General features: G+C 33.0%; 2 protein-coding genes across 2 annotated transcripts; both read left to right on the forward strand.

The window, feature by feature from the left end:
* Positions 1 to 5,321: 5,321 nt before the first annotated feature.
* Positions 5,322 to 12,724, forward strand: LOC123919086 (probable E3 ubiquitin-protein ligase ARI7). The gene is made up of 15 exons (XM_045971309.1): positions 5,322 to 5,837; positions 6,526 to 6,650; positions 6,949 to 7,054; positions 7,173 to 7,263; positions 7,563 to 7,735; positions 8,023 to 8,127; positions 8,222 to 8,310; positions 8,747 to 8,854; positions 8,997 to 9,087; positions 9,214 to 9,303; positions 10,959 to 11,006; positions 11,335 to 11,406; positions 11,686 to 11,785; positions 11,872 to 12,001; positions 12,090 to 12,724. Exons 1-15 carry the CDS (start codon positions 5,661 to 5,663, stop codon positions 12,334 to 12,336), a joined length of 1,752 nt encoding a protein of 583 aa, XP_045827265.1. The 5' UTR covers positions 5,322 to 5,660; the 3' UTR covers positions 12,337 to 12,724.
* An 825-nt stretch (positions 12,725 to 13,549) lies between these two features.
* LOC123913947 (calcium-dependent protein kinase 24) lies at positions 13,550 to 17,701 on the forward strand. Its single transcript, XM_045964888.1, has 7 exons — positions 13,550 to 14,480; positions 15,296 to 15,563; positions 15,685 to 15,837; positions 16,083 to 16,198; positions 16,281 to 16,448; positions 17,054 to 17,281; positions 17,377 to 17,701. Exons 1-7 carry the CDS (start codon positions 13,950 to 13,952, stop codon positions 17,521 to 17,523), a joined length of 1,611 nt encoding a protein of 536 aa, XP_045820844.1. The 5' UTR covers positions 13,550 to 13,949; the 3' UTR covers positions 17,524 to 17,701.
* The last annotated feature ends 44 nt before the right edge of the window (positions 17,702 to 17,745 follow it).

The raw sequence follows: 17,745 nt of genomic DNA on the forward strand, positions 1-17,745 counted from the left end.
AGGCCAAGATGGCGCCTGCCAACATGCACCAAGTGGCACCCGCCACATGCACACATGGCGCCAGCCATGTGCTTTCTTCATCCTGGCCATTCCTGCAATCAAACGGTCACGCGCTAATTTGCTAAAGTCCCACATCGGCCAGATTTATGTTTTGTCTCTTGTGAAATTAGTATAAATAGGCCCCTTTTCTCCACTTTCTAAAAACCAACTGATAACACTTGACTAGAGAATTGAAAACTAGGCTTAGTACCACAAGGTTTTCTTCTCTAAAGTCGAGAGTTTAGTATTATTTTATTCTCCGTTGAGAATAAAATAAGTTTTTTTTATTTTCCTACCGTTACGCTGTCGGAATCCGTACTCGAGATTTCTTTTTAATTCAGGTTCTTATTTTATTTTATGGTCTTATTTATTTCTTGTCTTTATTTTATTGCTTTTATTTTATGCTTTTAATTTCTGTTTTTATTTTTATTATGTCTATTTATTTATTTGCTTATTTTATTTTTATGTCTTTATTTTTAGTTATGTCTAGCTAAATTTAGCGTTGCTAGGATGTGTAGTTAGTAGCTAATAGGGGTTCGGTAGTTAATTCGCGCTTAATAGTTTTCAACCACCAGTTTTAAATAAATATGTTTTCAAAAAATTCGTCACGAGAGTGAGGATTGTTTTAAAGGCATTAAACCAACATTGACGAGAGTTGAGGTTTAGGGTCGGATAGTTAAAACTGACCGTTAGTTCTAAAGTCCGCGAGAGCTATTTAGGATTAATGAGTTTTATATTGATTTTCAAAGGTACTTATATAGGTAAGTGAGCGCGTGAGAGCTGAGCATTTATTTTATCTAAGTATAACGCTAGTCAAGATTTGCGAGAGCTGAGATTAGTGTTTTTAAATTAAATATAATTCTTGAAAACTGACAACGGTTTTATTTTCTTAAGCAGTTTTTAATTAAGAGTTGATTATAATTCGTCACGAGAGTGAGAATTAATTAAAGTAAAAATCAATAGAGCGAGAGCGTGAGATTTCTACTAGATAGTAAAAACTGAACATTAAATCTAATTCGCAACGAGAGTTGGGATTAGAATTAATTAAATTATATTGTTTTTCAAAGAGTATTTTATTAGCGGGTGTGAGGACGAGAGTTAAGCACCACCTTTATAATTTATAATACTATCTGAATTGTATTTTTAAAACAATATAGTTTAGAAAATTTAATTGTTACACCACTAAAATCTAGAAGTAATGCAACTACTTTGTAAAGTATTTTATTAATTTCATGATGAGAGTTGTGAGAGCTGGAAGTGAGAACGGCTTTCGCCTGGAGCATCGATTTTATTAAAATACGACAATTAGATGTGGTAGTGATTTTGTCTAGCGCGAACTAAGTATTGAACCCTCTGAAGCAACTAATAGCACGTCCTAGCAATATTTTATTTACATATTAAAAATCTAAAAAAAAATATTTATTTCTCTTATTTTAGTTATTCAATTAATCATAACCCTTTAAATCGTTAGCCTTAGATTTACAAAGCAACACTAGAATACAGTAGGTCGATTATTGGTCCTTTGGGTTCGATATCTTTTAAAACTACACGACACGACTGTATACTTGCGGTCATTGTCGCGTCACACGATCACTAAGCCTTCTCCCTCGTGAGCTTTCACACCATCACGGCTGATCAAAGCTTCAAGCTCCCTCCCATTGTTTCTCTCATGAGCTGCTTCACGCCTATGCCAATTCCCTCCCCTCTGACAGTTGACATGAAGCTCCTGTTGGCTCCGATCATCCGCGTGCTGCCGCCGTCCTGTAGTTGTATCCGCCGTCTGGTACCGGTAGCGTTTAGGAAAAACAGAGCATGATCTCCGCCGTTGTTTCATCCATGAATCCCGGCGAGCTCGGTAGCAATCACGACTGTGGCTGTGACGAGGGTTCCTGCAATGATCGTGATCGAAGCGTGATGATTCAGAGAATGGTGATCGATCGTCCCTAAAAGAATGGAAACCAGTTGCAGAGATCGATTTTCTCTGGTATCGCGTTGAATGCTGTAATCTGCCATTCCTTCTTTCTGCCTGTCGAAGCTCTTTCTTCCTTCGATGACTCACCTCAGTCCAATCCCCTCCATCTGCTGGATCTCCCCCCCATTTGTGCCTCGCTTCCGGTGAAGGCGGTGACCGAAACGGCCGCCCTAGATGAGCCCTAGGGACGACGCTCCTCCCTCTCTCTCTAACTCTCATGACTGAGTCGACTCCTTTGGCTTTTTATACATAATATATTGAATTTATTGAAAAGAAAAAGTATATGCAAATCTATCCAAAAAAAAAAGTGTGTAAAAAAAAATTTTTTTGGCACATAACATATTAATTTTTATTATACATAATATATTGAACTTATTAAAAAGAAAAAGTATGTGCCAATGTATCCAGAAAATAATGTGTGTAAAAAATATAAATTTATCGGTGAATTAAAACGAAGGAATAATAGAAAAATAAGGTGCAAAAATACACTTTGTTAAATTGGTATTACTATTCATCAAAATATCTTTTTTATTTGGTTGATTTTTATTAGTAAAAATATACTTTGTTAAAAATAAGATTGACGTTAAATATATTCCCCAAAGAAAATTTTACAAGAGGATAATAAAGAGCAATTGTGGAATACACATATTGTGACATATACAATTGGGTAGAATCGATTTGCTTAGAATTCATTCTAGTCCATATAATTGGTTTCTCACAAAACACCCAAACAACTTTGTAAGGCTTTTCAAATCAATTAACTTTCTAAAAGATTTAATATATCTTTGGTCAAAAACTTTTTTTTTTGGGTACATTCCTTGGTCAAAAACTTTAATATATCTATGTATCATATTAATTTAAAAAAAAAAAAAAAAATTTGACTAAAATAATTTCTTTTGAATAATTGGTGGCTATTTCCTTAATAAACAATAATTGAACTAAATTTGGCCAAAATAAAAAATAATTGATTCCTTAATTGTTGAATGATTTCCATCTAACCCGTGCTATGTGATTAATTGCATAAATTATTTTTTATTTTTATATAATACAACATTATAGTCAACAATTATTTTTTTAAATGTGACAAAAAAATTATAGTTTTTTTAACACGCCAAAATGAGATATATATTAAAAAACAGTCTTCCCATCACAAGGTGTATCGAGATCGACTACAAAGATTCAAGGAAAAAAACCATAAACAAATCATACAAGGCCAAAGCAAAGTAAAAAATTAGACCACCAGCTATGGTAGTTTGAGACTAAAGTCACACTCGTCGTCTTCAGTCACCTATAGGAGAACAAATCTTATCCAACAAAAAAAATTATAGTTGCTTCTTGTTGGTTTGGTTTGTGGTTTGTTCGAACATTTAGAAAGAACGCAATTCATATATTTTTAACAAGAAATTTTTTCCTTTCTTTGTTATTCAAATAAGTGATTTTCACATCTATTTTTTTTTTTTTGTGATTTTCTGTTTGTGGTCGTCTTGTGCGGCGTTGTGTTTGTAGTCGTCTTGTGCGGTGCGTTTGTTGGTTTTTCGTTTTGGTATTGTGTTTCGTTGTTTCAAATTGACATATCCTCCTCAACTCATTACAGATCTTATGAAGACTTTGATATCAACGTTGCAGATCCGGGAGTATGAAGATTCCAGCTACATTTATGTTGTCATATTTGTAGGCACTTTCATGATGTCGTTGTTTGCTATTAACCTAGGTGCTGCAAGATTGTTTGTAGATTCATTTTTTTTTCTTTCCAGATTTTAACAATCGAATTTGTGATGATCTATGTATGTTTCAATTTGAATGAATGAATATTTACTTTTAGTAAAAAACACAAGAAATCGTCTCAAATGCAACTATAATGCAACTATTAGATTAAAATAAAAGCTTTGTTGATTTCTATTTGGTGGACTAATCCATCAGCTTGTTTGGTATATTTAGTTGATAATATTATTGTTTATCGGCGGATTCTAGGGTGGGAGACCTTAATAGGTCTCTCACCAATGCACCATATCTTTTATCCATTGGATGAAATTGATTGAATGAGATGCATGATATTATGGTGTACTATCAGTATTATATAATTTTCATAAAAAATAAAATAAAATTCCCGAAAAAAGTTTCCGATATTTTTTCTGGAAAAAATTTGCGATTTTTTTTTTGAAAAAAAGTTCTCGATTTTTCTGGAAAAAAGTTTTCGATCTTTTTCGGAAAAAAAATTTCGATTTTATTTTCGGAAAAAAGTTCCCGGTTTTTGGGGGAAATTTTTTCGATTTCAAATAAAAACAATTCCGGAGTTTTTTCCTGGAAAAAGGCTCCGATATTTTATTAGGAAAAAAATTTAGGATATTTTCCAGGAAATTTTTTTTGATCTTTTTTTCTGGGAAAAGTTCCGATATTTTATTCGGAATTTTTTTTTTGAAAAAAAAGTTCTCGATTTTTTCAGGAAAAATTAATTTAAATTTGGTTGCGATAATCCACCGATATTGCTATACAAAATAGAATGAAAGAGAAAATTATATAATACTGACAGTACATCATAATATCATGTATCTCATTCAATCCACTCCATCCAATTCATAAGAGATATGATGCATTGGTGAGAGACCTATTAAGGTCTCCCACCCTAGAATCTGCCTTGTTTATGCTTAATCAAGTGAATTATCTTTATTATATCTTACACTCTAATATTTCCTGCTCAAAACACACATTGTGCTTAAATTGTTTTATTTTAATTCTTTTTAGCTTCATTTTTTTTAATCAAACAAACTTAATGCATTTTATTAACTATTAAATGTTCAATATAAAAGGGAATAATTTCAAATCTATGGAAGCTATCCCAAGAATTGACCACTCTAGCAAGAGTATGAGCAGCCGAATTCGCTTGGCTCATAACAAACTTAACCTCAAAGTTTAGAAAAGATGACATAGAAATAATAATATCATGAACAATTGAAAAAAACTCAAAATTACATGTACGCTTCATGCGAATAACATCAACCAACACCTTCAAATCAATTTCAAAGTGAATAACTTCATCTTCTTCTTAAATTAATAAATAAAAAAATTTGACCAAAATTAAAATAAAAAAGTAATATATCTAATTAATAATATTAACTAAATATATTACTTTTTCAATGAATTTAAAAAATAATTTTTTTTTTTATAAAAAATCAAAGTTTATTTATAGTCAAATATAAGTACAAAATTTCATTGTACCAAAAAAATAAAATTTCCTTATAAATATTCTAAAAATGAAAAAAAAATAAAAATACTGTATATGTTTAATTGTTGTCTGACCAGTAATAATTGCATTTGGTAAGATTTATGACCAGAATTTAGTTGTAAAATTTAGTCGAGTTTCTTTGTTTTGTCTCTCTCACACACTTATCAACTCTTTTAGCTCAATATTCAACTTTGTTCCTTATCTTCCATCTTTACCACCAACAACAATTCCCAATTCACTTTTCATCATTTTTAATCTCTCTTTTCTTTTCCAAAGAATAATTATTAAACCAATTTCAACACTCAACAACAACATTTTTTTTTTTAAATTCCCAAATTTCTCATACCCTAGATTCTCTCCTTTCTCTCACATCACCGATTTTGGATCGTCGATTCTCGAAATTCTTGTTGATTTGTGGTTTATTCTATGGACTCCGAGGATGATATGCATGATGCTAATGATATGGAGTCTCTTGATTATGATGATGATGATTTCTACAGTGGTGATACCGAAGGTGCTACCATAGATTATTACAGTGATTATGATGATGATGCTGGTGATTACTTTGATGATGCTGATAAGATTGAGTCTCGTCGACCTGAGGTATATCTATATCTCTTTTTGATTCTATTGTTTTTATAATGTTGTTTATGTGAAATTGCTTATTCAAAATCGCTTATTTGCTATAGAAATGATGATGTTACACATTTTCTGAACATGTTTTATGAAACCGAACAAAAGGTTTTTTTTTTTTTTACCTTAAAAATTTGTTTTTTTTTTGTTGTTGCTAACCCTCCGGTTACTAGGAGAAGGGAGCCTTAGTAATCCAGTGTTCGGCCGTGAGGTAAGTAAAGTCTGGCCAAGTACCTTTTAGTTATTGGTGATGGTCGGATGAGCTTCATTGCATTAATGATCGGTTTGCTATATTGAGATAAGATGTTGGTTTCAATGGTTAGATTATGTCTTTACTATTGTTGTTGTTTTGAAAAATAAAATAGTTAGGGAAATGAGAAATTGTTATTAATAACGATGACATTAATGATGATTGTCCTATATATGTGATTTGATTTTTGTCCCTCGTGGATACGTAGTCAAACTCTTACCACTGAGCTGACACCCTCGTGGACATTATTGTTGTTTGTTATGTATATGAAAATAATTGTGTTTTTTTTTTGTTGGTTTTGAATGGATTGGATGCGAGTCCTAGAGAATCAAGTTGCTACATTTGTTGTTTTTGCAATCATATACAATTTTGCCATGTAACTGATTGATTAGTCTGGTTGGATTTCAGCAAAACTTTACCATCTTGAAGGAATCCGATATCCGAATGAGACAGGAAGATGACATCAATACAGTAGCAGCTGTTCTTTCTGTATCGAAAGTTATTGCAAGCATACTACTTCGTCACTACAATTGGTAAGTTCAATTTTTTACACCGGGTTTAAATATGTTTATTTGCCCTAAAATAGATGATGTTATCGAAAGGTGTTGCTATCTGAATTTATTCATTTTTAATCTTGATAGTTATCCGGTTCAAAAAAAAAAAAAAATCTTGATAGTTAACCAAAAGTGAGTGTTTTAGTCCTTAAAGCCCACTATTGATCATACCATCATCAGTGTTTCAACTTTCAAAACATTTTTTTCATATGTATGATGTGTGAGATTTTCACTGCTTACTATATATACTTGTGTAAGAAATGAATTGGTGTTGCAGGAGTGTCAGTAAAGTGCATGATGCATGGTTTGCTGATGAAGAGCAAGTCCGAAAAGCGGTTGGCTTGTTGGATGAGCCAGTTGTCCAGCATCCTAATGCTAGAGAGGTGAGATATGGATGGTTGGGTTATAAAACGGTTTGATAATGTTAATGGATATTATTTTCTCTTGCGGGAGCTTGTATTTCTATATAAATTTTATAGTCTTTGTTTCTTCTATGTCCAGCTTACATGTGGCATCTGTTTTGAAAACTATCCTCATTCTGGGATTGAAATGGCTTCTTGTGGTCATCCATACTGTTTCTCTTGCTGGGAAGGTATGTCTTGTATTCTATTTCCCTCTTCTTTTGTTAACTCAGATCAAATTTGGGCATTAAGCTGAATATATGGCCTTTTTTATTATTTTGCGTGATAAAATATGCAATTTGGTGCAAGCTTCCTGTACCCATCTTAATTTATTTTGGTAGATAAAGTTGCCGTTGTTGACTTGCTTTTGTCTGTTTGTTTCATTTAATCCTTTAGATGTCATATTTATTGTTTAGTTTAGTGTCTTTTCCTAAAACTTTTTTCCTATATTCTTCCACATCACATTTTTTTGTCCTTTTCGGCATGCTAGGATATATTAGTACGTCCATTAATGACGGTCCTGGATGTTTGATGTTGAGATGTCCTGAACCAAGTTGTGGTGCTGCTATTGGTCAAGATATGATTGATTTATTAGCATCTAATGAAGATAAACAAAAATATGGCCGTTACCTTCTTAGATCTTATATCGAAGACAATAAAAAGGTATGCCATTATGCATTAAATATGAATTATGACCTGCCAATTTGAATCCATGTGACTATATGTTCTCTATGTTTTATTTTCTTGATGACATATTTCTTTACATATTGAATCAATTGTGGACACATTCATTATTATATCTTGGCCAAAGCTAAACTAGTAAACTGGAATATAAATTCCTAAATTTTGCGATTAATAACTTTCACTACTTTTCTAATTATATGTTTCACGACTCTATGATTGTTGTATTAACCTTATTTTTTGACTTCTTTTGTTTTTATTTTGTCTAGTCAAAGTGGTGTCCTGCCCCTGGTTGTGAATATGCAGTTACTTTTGATGCTGGAGGTGCAAATTATGATGTCTCTTGCCTCTGTTCATATAGCTTTTGCTGGAATGTAAGTTGTTCCGGGATTGTTTTCAGCTATTACAGTATTGGATTTTAGAATCTTCTTGTTTGTTCTCCTGACTGATGTGACTGTGGATCTACAGTGCACTGAGGAGGCTCATCGTCCAGTGGACTGTGGCACTGTGGTAAAGTGGATTATGAAAAACAGCGCAGAGTCCGAAAACATGAACTGGTACAGATTTCTAATTCTAAGAGATAGAGTAATGTGTATGTGACGTTCTCACGAATTAAAGATATCTATTGTTTAAGATGGTCACTTTAAATGGAGAATATTTGCGGGGTGAAAACCTATCCAGATTGCCATGCTTATATTAAATTGGACGTTGATTTAAGGGGTGTAAGTTCCCACTTCATGTATAATAATTTAAGAAATAAAACAGCGAACAGTGATGCCCAGCTCTTAATGTTTGAACTTTATTATATTACCAGATAAATTGTTAATCCAGCGACTATTAGGATTCTACGTTCTCTTGGTCTCCTTAATAATTTTTTAGCTACCTCCATGTATTGAGTTTCTCTGCGTTTCTCTAAGCTGTCATGTATAAATTGCAGCTTTTTTGGATAGTTGAGATTTAAGAACCTGAGCTGACTAATTTAATGATTTGCAGGATACTTGCTAACTCAAAGCCATGTCCCAAGTGCAAGCGACCAATTGAAAAAAATCAAGGGTGCATGCACATCACATGCACTCCACCCTGTAAATTTGAATTTTGTTGGTATGAAATCTCTTTTCTTTTTTTCACCAACATGTTTTTTACTCAAATTATGTTGCATTCCACCTTACTTGGATAAGGATACATATATTACCCTGTTTTCAAACTGATGGAACTCGTGAATTTGATACATTTATCTACTTAGGCTATGCCTTGGTGCATGGTCAGACCATGGCGAAAGAACCGGCGGTTTCTATGCTTGCAATCGTTATGAAGCAGCTAAGCAAGAGGGAGTGGTAAGAGACACATGCTGAATAAACTTTTCTTGATTCAGGTTTCTGTCGCTACAATTAGCTTACTGCTCTGTCCACATCTATTTGGATAATGATATGTTCCTTTGAACTAAATTTTGTTGCATGTAGTATGATGATACTGAAAGAAGGAGAGAAATGGCAAAGAATTCATTGGAGAGATACACACATTATTATGAACGGTGGGCCAGCAACCAATCTGTATGTATCACTCTATACTTACTGGTTCATTAGTCATGTCTTAGGAATTTGCCTTCTGCTATAATTTCTGATTTCTTCAATGATTAATAGTTGCTAGGAATTAGGATTTCTAACATTTTGATAGCTAAATGGCTATTTTTAGGTTTATTATTTTGTTGCATGGTATTTTTATTTATAATCTTCTCGCTTATGTATTTCTTGTTCACCGGAGATCAAATATAACAGAAAACCATTGATGTACCTTAAGCTATTAGAGAATACATTGTATTGCAGTTTCTAGGCTTAGTAATAACTCTAGTTTAGATACAGCTGGCATTAGAAGTTAGATACAGCTGGCATTATTAGTGCCACCTAAGCCTCAAGTCTAACAGACTATAAATATGTACACAGTGTATTGAATTCATTAAGAAATGAAATAATCAAAACCAGTTTCAGAGTTTGTTACATTCTCTCTTCTCTCTCTAGAATCTTCATGAACCTTCTCACCATAACGATGGTGGTTTTCTAATATAAGCTTTTATGAAAGTAATGATGAACTAGAATTCCAACAATGCTCCACTGTCAAGATACTTCTTTGATAAACAAACAAAGAGTACTCCTCTTGGTTGGGCATTCCTTAGATGAACCTAAAGTGCTCTGTGGTGCCGAGTTCTTTTTCAACTCACATATAGACTATTTAGTTTTTATACTTCTCCTAATGGTCTGGCCTGTAGTTTTCTTTGGTCTTTCTCTTAATTTAAGAGTATCATTCATCTGGTATACTCTCATTAGTCCTTACTCCTTACTTGAACTGCCATAGCGCCTCTATCTTTTTTCTACAATAGGAGCTACCTCAACTTTCTAAATCATGACTTGTTTTCTTATCATAGCTTGTCTCTTGTGTGACAACCCTTCTATAGGTCTTCTCTGCAGCAAAATCTTGTTGTGGAATAAAATTTTCTTTTAAACTTGAGTGGTATTTTTCTATCACAAATGACATCGAAAGCATTCTTTTGTTCCAACACCCTATGTCGATTATATCGTTAATATCTTCTATTTCCGTGTCATCATTTTCTATGTTGGGCCCGAAGTACTTAAAACTGCAACTTGTGGTATTGTATGTTCCTTAATTTTCACCTTGAAGCCATGATTTGTATCTTTTGCTAAATTTGATTTTCATAGTCTATTTTACTCCTACTTAGGTGGAAACCATGCATGTCGAAGGTTTGTCTTCATATTTCTAACTTTCCATATATTTGTTCTCTCAACTCTTCAACCTAAACTATATACATATGCAAAAGCATACACCATGACATTGTCTCTTGTATATGTTCAGTGAACACATCTAGGATTAAGACAAAAAGATAAGGCATCTAAAGACCCTTGGTGCACACATATAATTATCGAGAAATCTCTCATGTTTTCATTATTTTAAAAATGCGTACTTGTATCAAATGGAATGCTAACCGGTTAATTTTTAGTGATTTCTTTCTTGATTGAGGTTGATTTGTCCTTAATTCTATATTTTAATCTGTATTCTGTGTTACTCTTCTGGATATGCATTTAAGCCAGCATCTATCTTATTATCTTGAGTATTCTGTTTTAAGATTGTTTCTTATGTTCTTATATTCTTTATTGATATAACACGCGCAATATACTTTCTTCTTGTCCCACAGTCAAGGCAGAAAGCTCTTGCAGATCTAGATCAGATGCAAACTGTTCATGTAAGTTGCATGTACTCAGCCTAGCCTTCTCTTTGTTGTGTTCAGTCATCTCTCTCTCTCTCTCTCCCTCTCGCTCTTTTAATTTCGTATTGTAGCTTTTGACAACGGAGATAAATTTTTTACACTTGTAACATCTATTTTTCAAGCATGTTTTGTGTCTCGACAAAAACAAATGTTTCAACATTGTTCAAGAATATACCATTTTTAAAAGAGTAGATTATTTTCCCTTTTATAGTGATTAGATTTTTTGTTACATTTTGCTTCTACGAATGATATAATTGCTCATTAATCCTCATCTTTCTCTCTTTTTTTCCTTTTTGGGGTGCAGATTGAGACGCTTAGTGACATTCAGTGCCAACCTGAGTCACAGCTTAAGTTCATTACGGAGGCCTGGCTGCAGGTAAATGATTTTGTTCATTTTGCTTTGGAATGGACCAAGGCTTGACGTGTTCTTTTGGCTTTAAAAGTAGACCAGTTCTTCTCCCCCTGGGGGACCATTTCTAATACTTCTGTTATTCATAAACTATTTCCTGAAGCTGGTCATTTCATGAGAGATTGTTATTTTTTATAATCTTTATGTTGGTTTTCATTGTTACAGACAGCAACCACAATTGCTCAAGTTCATTTCAAGGTCAAATAGAAGGCTTTCTAATCAATATTTTTTGTTTTGTTTTTCCAGATAGTTGAGTGTAGGAGAGTGCTGAAATGGACATATGCATATGGGTACTATTTACCTGAGCATGAGCGTGGAAAAAAACAGTTCTTTGAGTATTTGCAAGGTTTAAATTTCAGTTTGAGTTTAATTAGAAATATGTGTTTTTGCTGGTTTCCCTATAATTAATCCTCAAGTATAATTTGTTTTCAGGTGAAGCAGAATCTGGTCTAGAGAGACTTCATCAATGTGCTGAAAAAGAACTACAGCAATTCCTCATTGCTGAAGAAGGCCCATCTAAAGAATTCAATGATTTCCGTACGAAGTTAGCTGGATTGACTAGGTATATATTTCTTCTAATTTTTCAAATATATGGTGCGCTTTTTTTGTTCACATATTCTTAAACTTCATTTCCTGATATGTTTTTGTAGTGTGACTAAAAACTACTTCGAGAATTTAGTGAGGGCTTTAGAGAATGGTCTATCCGATGTGGATGGTAATGGAGCTGTCTTCAGCAAAGCTACGAGCTCAAAAAATGCAGCAGGGAGTAGCAAGGGGAGAGCTGCGAGAATGCGAATCAGCAGAACGGCTGATGATAGTCCCTGGTCCTGCGAGCATTGTACCTCTATGAATGCCAGATCTTTATCGACATGCCAGATTTGCAATCAACGTAGATGAAAGTTAAGGTTCTCCATTAGAAACACTTGTTACTGCATTTGGCAACTGCACTGAAGGCTGAGATGTGGTTATTACTTGCTTTTTGTATGCTGGCTCCAATATGCGAACAAGGATGAAGGGATTAAAGCACGCCATCAAGATTGCATTTCTTTGCACTTGCCGGATTTGATGTTTATTTTCTGTTACAGGCTTTTGTAACTTAATGTTGTAACATAACAGCAGATGCTGGAGATGAACACAAATATGCTCGTTCGAGCCCTTGTTTATTTCAGTTGGTCGCTTGGTAGCTTAGCTTCTATGAGAAACCTATAGATATTGATGTATATAAATAATCTCCTGGTTGGGTTGCATTTTTATAAGTTATAAGGAACAGTGAATTTATACACCATATCATTTGAGATTTGTAATACCTATTATGAAACTTTGATTGTTGCTGTCTTCACAATATGGCAGGGCCAGAGCCCTATTTAGTAATCATAATGTATGATTTTTGAAATGTTTATAAGTTGTATGATCTTATTTGATTAAGTTCTTTGGTATATCACTAGCTGATGAGTTGATGAATCAAAGTCTTTTTTGGCATATCTTATCAAAAATAATTTGCAAACTTGCATGGAAATGTTTTAACTAAATTCAATTTTTTTTTTTTATTATAGAAATTGTTTATATACACACATATACATATTTAAGTATTTATTCATAAATACATAGTTATTATTTTTCCTTTACTATCATCAAAATCTTCTTCCTTTGCTAGTTTTATTAGTGTTGCCATGCATTTGCTAAATTCTACACAGAAAAATAAGGCTAAGAACTACTACCAGAAATTCTTAACGTATCAGTTTAAATAAACAAAACAATGTATATAGACTCTATTTTAGATAAATTCTTTGGTACAGTTTAGGTCAATTTTTTGGTACACATATTTTGTGGATATGTTGAGGTGGATGATTCTGATTGGTTTATAAATAATATTTATTTTTTCTATATTAATATTATTTGTGGACCAATCACAATCATCTATCTAAACCGTGTACCGTGATCACCTTTTTTATGTTGTATGAAAATAGATTGGTACATATTTGTTGGATAAAACATGAACCAATCACAATCCAAATTTCTCAATGTATGTACAAAATGTAATCATCATAAATAAATAAATAAAGTAAATAAAACAAAAACGTATATAATAGTAATAGTAATTAATATCAACGGATGAAAGAGTCCTTAAAAAATGGAGGGATTAACTATGAATTTGCAATGTTACAGCTAATCTCCTCAACCAAATATAGCATTCACCCTTTCATTCTCATTCTCATTCTCTCCACACTTTTTTTTTAGATTAGTTAGAATTCTCATTTTCCTTCCACCTTCTTCTTTTTGTTCTTGTTCTTCTTCCCATGGAGATTGGTTAATTAACTCAACATCATCATAATAATCTTCATAACAATAATCATCATCATATTCATATTCATTTTCACATTGCATTAAATTGCATTGATTGGATTATATACACATAATCAACATATTTGTATATAATCCAATCCAATCCAATTCAATTTTTTTAATTCATTCATTAATTTTTTGAGTTGAAAAAAAAAAAAAAATCATCCATGGGAAGTTGCGTATCAACGCAAGGCAAAAATGGCGGACGAAAGAAATCAAAGGACAATCACAACAACAATAAACACAAAACCGATCAAAACATCGAGACTACTACACCTACCACATATAGATCAGGCTCCATGGCGCGTCCACTAAACGTCGTATCCAATCCTTGTCCTGGTAACATATTTGATAAATATGAATTAGGCAAAGAGCTTGGGAGAGGCGAATTTGGTGTGACAGTCCGTTGCGTGGATCTTAAAACGGGCGAGGCATTTGCTTGTAAGAAGATTTCAAAGACGAAACTTAGGACGGAGATTGATATTCAAGATGTGAGGAGAGAGGTTCAAATCATGAGACATTTGCCTCAACATCCTAATATTGTTGCTTTTAGAGAAGCTTATGAAGATAGAGATGCTGTTTATCTTGTTATGGAATTGTGTGAAGGTGGTGAACTTTTTGATAGGATTGTTGCTAAAGGTCATTATACAGAAAGAGCTGCTGCTAATGTTGCCAAAACCATTCTTGAAGTTTGCAAGGTAATGTACTAATTAATAATCTACCTAATTGCAAATTAATTTTTTTTTTATTAACTTTTTATCTATGTTTTGGAATTTTTTATATTGCGAAGGATTTATGAAAGAAGACGACGTCTTATGTGGCTGATGCGATCTTAATTGTAGTTGTATTGTAGATGTGAAGATATTAAGAACCTGTGATTCAGATTGCGGTCATGAAACTTTTTTTCTAAACACCGATGTTTGATAGATTTTGTGGCATGGTTATTATGCATGTATTTTGTTGAACAAAGGTGTTTAAAAGTTAAAAAAGTGTTTAAAAGGTGTTTAAAAGAAATATATTGAAATATCAAAGGTGTTTAAAAGTTAAAAAAGTTTATGATATTATTTTAGGTTTGGTAAGGTTAACTTGGGACAAAAGGAAGACACTCTTCCTTTCATGTGTTGTGTCTAAGCAACGTTTTAAATTGCAGTTGCAATTGTGTTGAAATTCTTGATATTGTAGAGAATCACGATCAAATGTGGCTGATACAATTTTAATCGTAGTCGAAGAGAGACCAAAAACTTTGATATCACGGCCCAAAATGAAGTCATTTTTTTAAAAAAAAAACAGACGTTTGTGATTACTTGTCTTATTTAAAAAAAAAACCACTTGAATATGTGAAGTCGAAAATTTCTTAAAAGTTTACTAATGCAGGTTTTATCTTTTATATATTTCTTTCTTTCTTAGGTTGATCCGTTTCTGTTTTTTCCTCTTTGAAACTAACAATAAATCATGATCTTTTGTCTATTTATGACTCATTTGTTAAACTTATTCTGTTTTGTATATTTTGCAGGTGTGCCATGAACACGGTGTCATACATAGGGACTTAAAACCTGAAAATTTCTTATTTTCCGATGCAAGTGAGACAGCTTCGCTAAAGGCCATTGATTTTGGCCTTTCCACTTTCTATGTAAATGGCGATAGATTCAATGAAATTGTCGGAAGTCCCTATTACATGGCTCCTGAAGTTTTAAGACGTAACTATGGACAAGAAATCGATATCTGGAGCACAGGCGTTATCCTTTATATTTTACTTTGTGGAGTTCCACCCTTTTGGGCAGGTTGGTCCCTTTTCAATTCTCTCTTATATAGATATATGTGTATTGCGTGCGCGTGCATGTGAAGAATAATTATAGTAAGAGTTCCCATTTTCATAAAGTTTGTGTTTGTTGTTGAGTACAGAAACCGAAGAAGCCATAGCACAGGCGATAATCCGGGGTCATGTAGATTTCACAAGAGATCCTTGGCCTAAAGTTTCAGATGAAGCCAAATACCTTGTTAAGCGTATGCTTGATCCAAATCCATTCACCAGAATCACAGTTCAAGAAGTTCTTGGTAAGTATGGTGCTCCATAATTCAGCAAATAGATACTCCCTCCGGTCACTATTATAAGCAAAAAACCCCTTTTTAGGTTCATTGGAAAACTGATGTATCTGGCCACTCATTGGAAAACTTACATCAGTTTTCCGATGAACTTAAAAAGTGATTTCTGCTTATAATAGTGACCGGAGGGAGTATTTGAGTTCATTGACATGATGAAAAACCTGTGCTAATAATTAATTGTTTTGTTCTTTGTGAAGATCATTCATGGATACAACATAGGGAGCATGGTAGAAATGTTTCTCTTGGAGACCAAGTAAGAATGAGGATCAAACAATTCTCCTTGATGAACAGATTCAAAAAGAAAGTCCTTAGAGTAAGTTTCATCATGATTTGCTTTCATAGGTCAATGATTTCTATTTTTATATACTCTTGAATCAATTTGATTCTCTTTTTAGGTGGTGGCTGATAACTTGCCAGATGAACAAATTGATGGATTTAGGCAAATGTTTGATATGATGGACAAGGATAAAAATGGTTACTTAACATTTGAAGAGCTTAAAGATGGCTTTCAAATGATTGGTCACATTATTCCTGATTCTGATATTCAGACATTAATAGATGCAGTAAGTTCCTTACCTATGAAGTACCGACACTTATGATTACACTTAATTATGTCATTTTCTCAAATTATTATCGGTGTCGGCGTGTCCATGTCGTGTCTGGTGTCCGTGTTTCATTGTTCCTTACTAAAACAACTTCTATAATTTATAATATTGAAGGCATCAAAATGTGAGATGATAAGAGAACACTATATTTTGGTTTTATCACCTTTGTTTCTTTGTTGGCCTCGAACATGATTGCCTCATGTTCCGCGGTGTATTTCATATTTAAAAAAATGATTGCAGCCTCTGTAGTACTAGTACTGACACTTCTGAGTGAAGGTGTGTCAGACACCGACATATGTGATCACATTCAATTTATTTTCTCAATTATTATCAATGTCAATGTCTTGTCAATGCTTCGTAGATTGCAACGATTAATGACTAACCAAATCTAACCCAATTTAATGTATAGGAAAGTTTTGGCTGATTTCCATCATTAACCAAAAGAAATTTTAAAAATCTTTCTAGACCATATAACTTTAACAAAGTATATGAATTTTGTCTATGTAGAGAATTGTAACTATATTAATGAAATGACGAACTTGGTTGTTAATTGATGAAAACAGGCAGATTGTGACGGAAACGGCACCTTGAATTGTGAAGATTTCATCACAATGAGTGTTCATTTAAGAAGAATTGGAAATGATGAGCATCTCACTGAAGCATTCAATTTCTTTGACAAGAATCAAACTGGATATGTTGAGTTTGATGAGTTGAAAGATGCCTTATCAGACGATGATTCAACCAACGACCAAGTGATCAAAGACATTCTAATCGATGTAGACTTGGACAAGGTAAGATATACACAAAAAACTCTCAAATGCTATCTATATATAAACATAACATGTCTTGTTCAGTTTTTCTAACATTTCTAACTGTTTTGTTAAAGGACGGAAGAATAAGTTTCGATGAGTTTAAGGCAATGATGAAGACGGGAGGAGATTGGAAAATGGCGTCTCGACAATATTCAAGAGCATTACTAAATGCATTAAGCTTCAGAATGTTTAGCAAATCTGGTGGAGTAGTAACTAATTAAATGAAATTGAAATTGTGGGGGGTTTAGGCCAATTTGTTTGTGAGTTCATATGATATGATGCAGAGCACTGTACCATTAATTAATTATTCAGCAGCAGCATGCATATGTATATGTTGCAATATTTTGATTTGTGTACAGTTTCAGAGTGTAAATGGAAGAAAGTGAGGATCTCTTGTCATATAGTTTCATCTATGTTAACTTAAATTATTAATTCAATTTATT

This window comes from Trifolium pratense, linkage group LG3, assembly GCF_020283565.1.
Source record: "Trifolium pratense cultivar HEN17-A07 linkage group LG3, ARS_RC_1.1, whole genome shotgun sequence".
In the NCBI taxonomy this organism is placed as follows: Eukaryota; Viridiplantae; Streptophyta; class Magnoliopsida; order Fabales; family Fabaceae; genus Trifolium; species Trifolium pratense.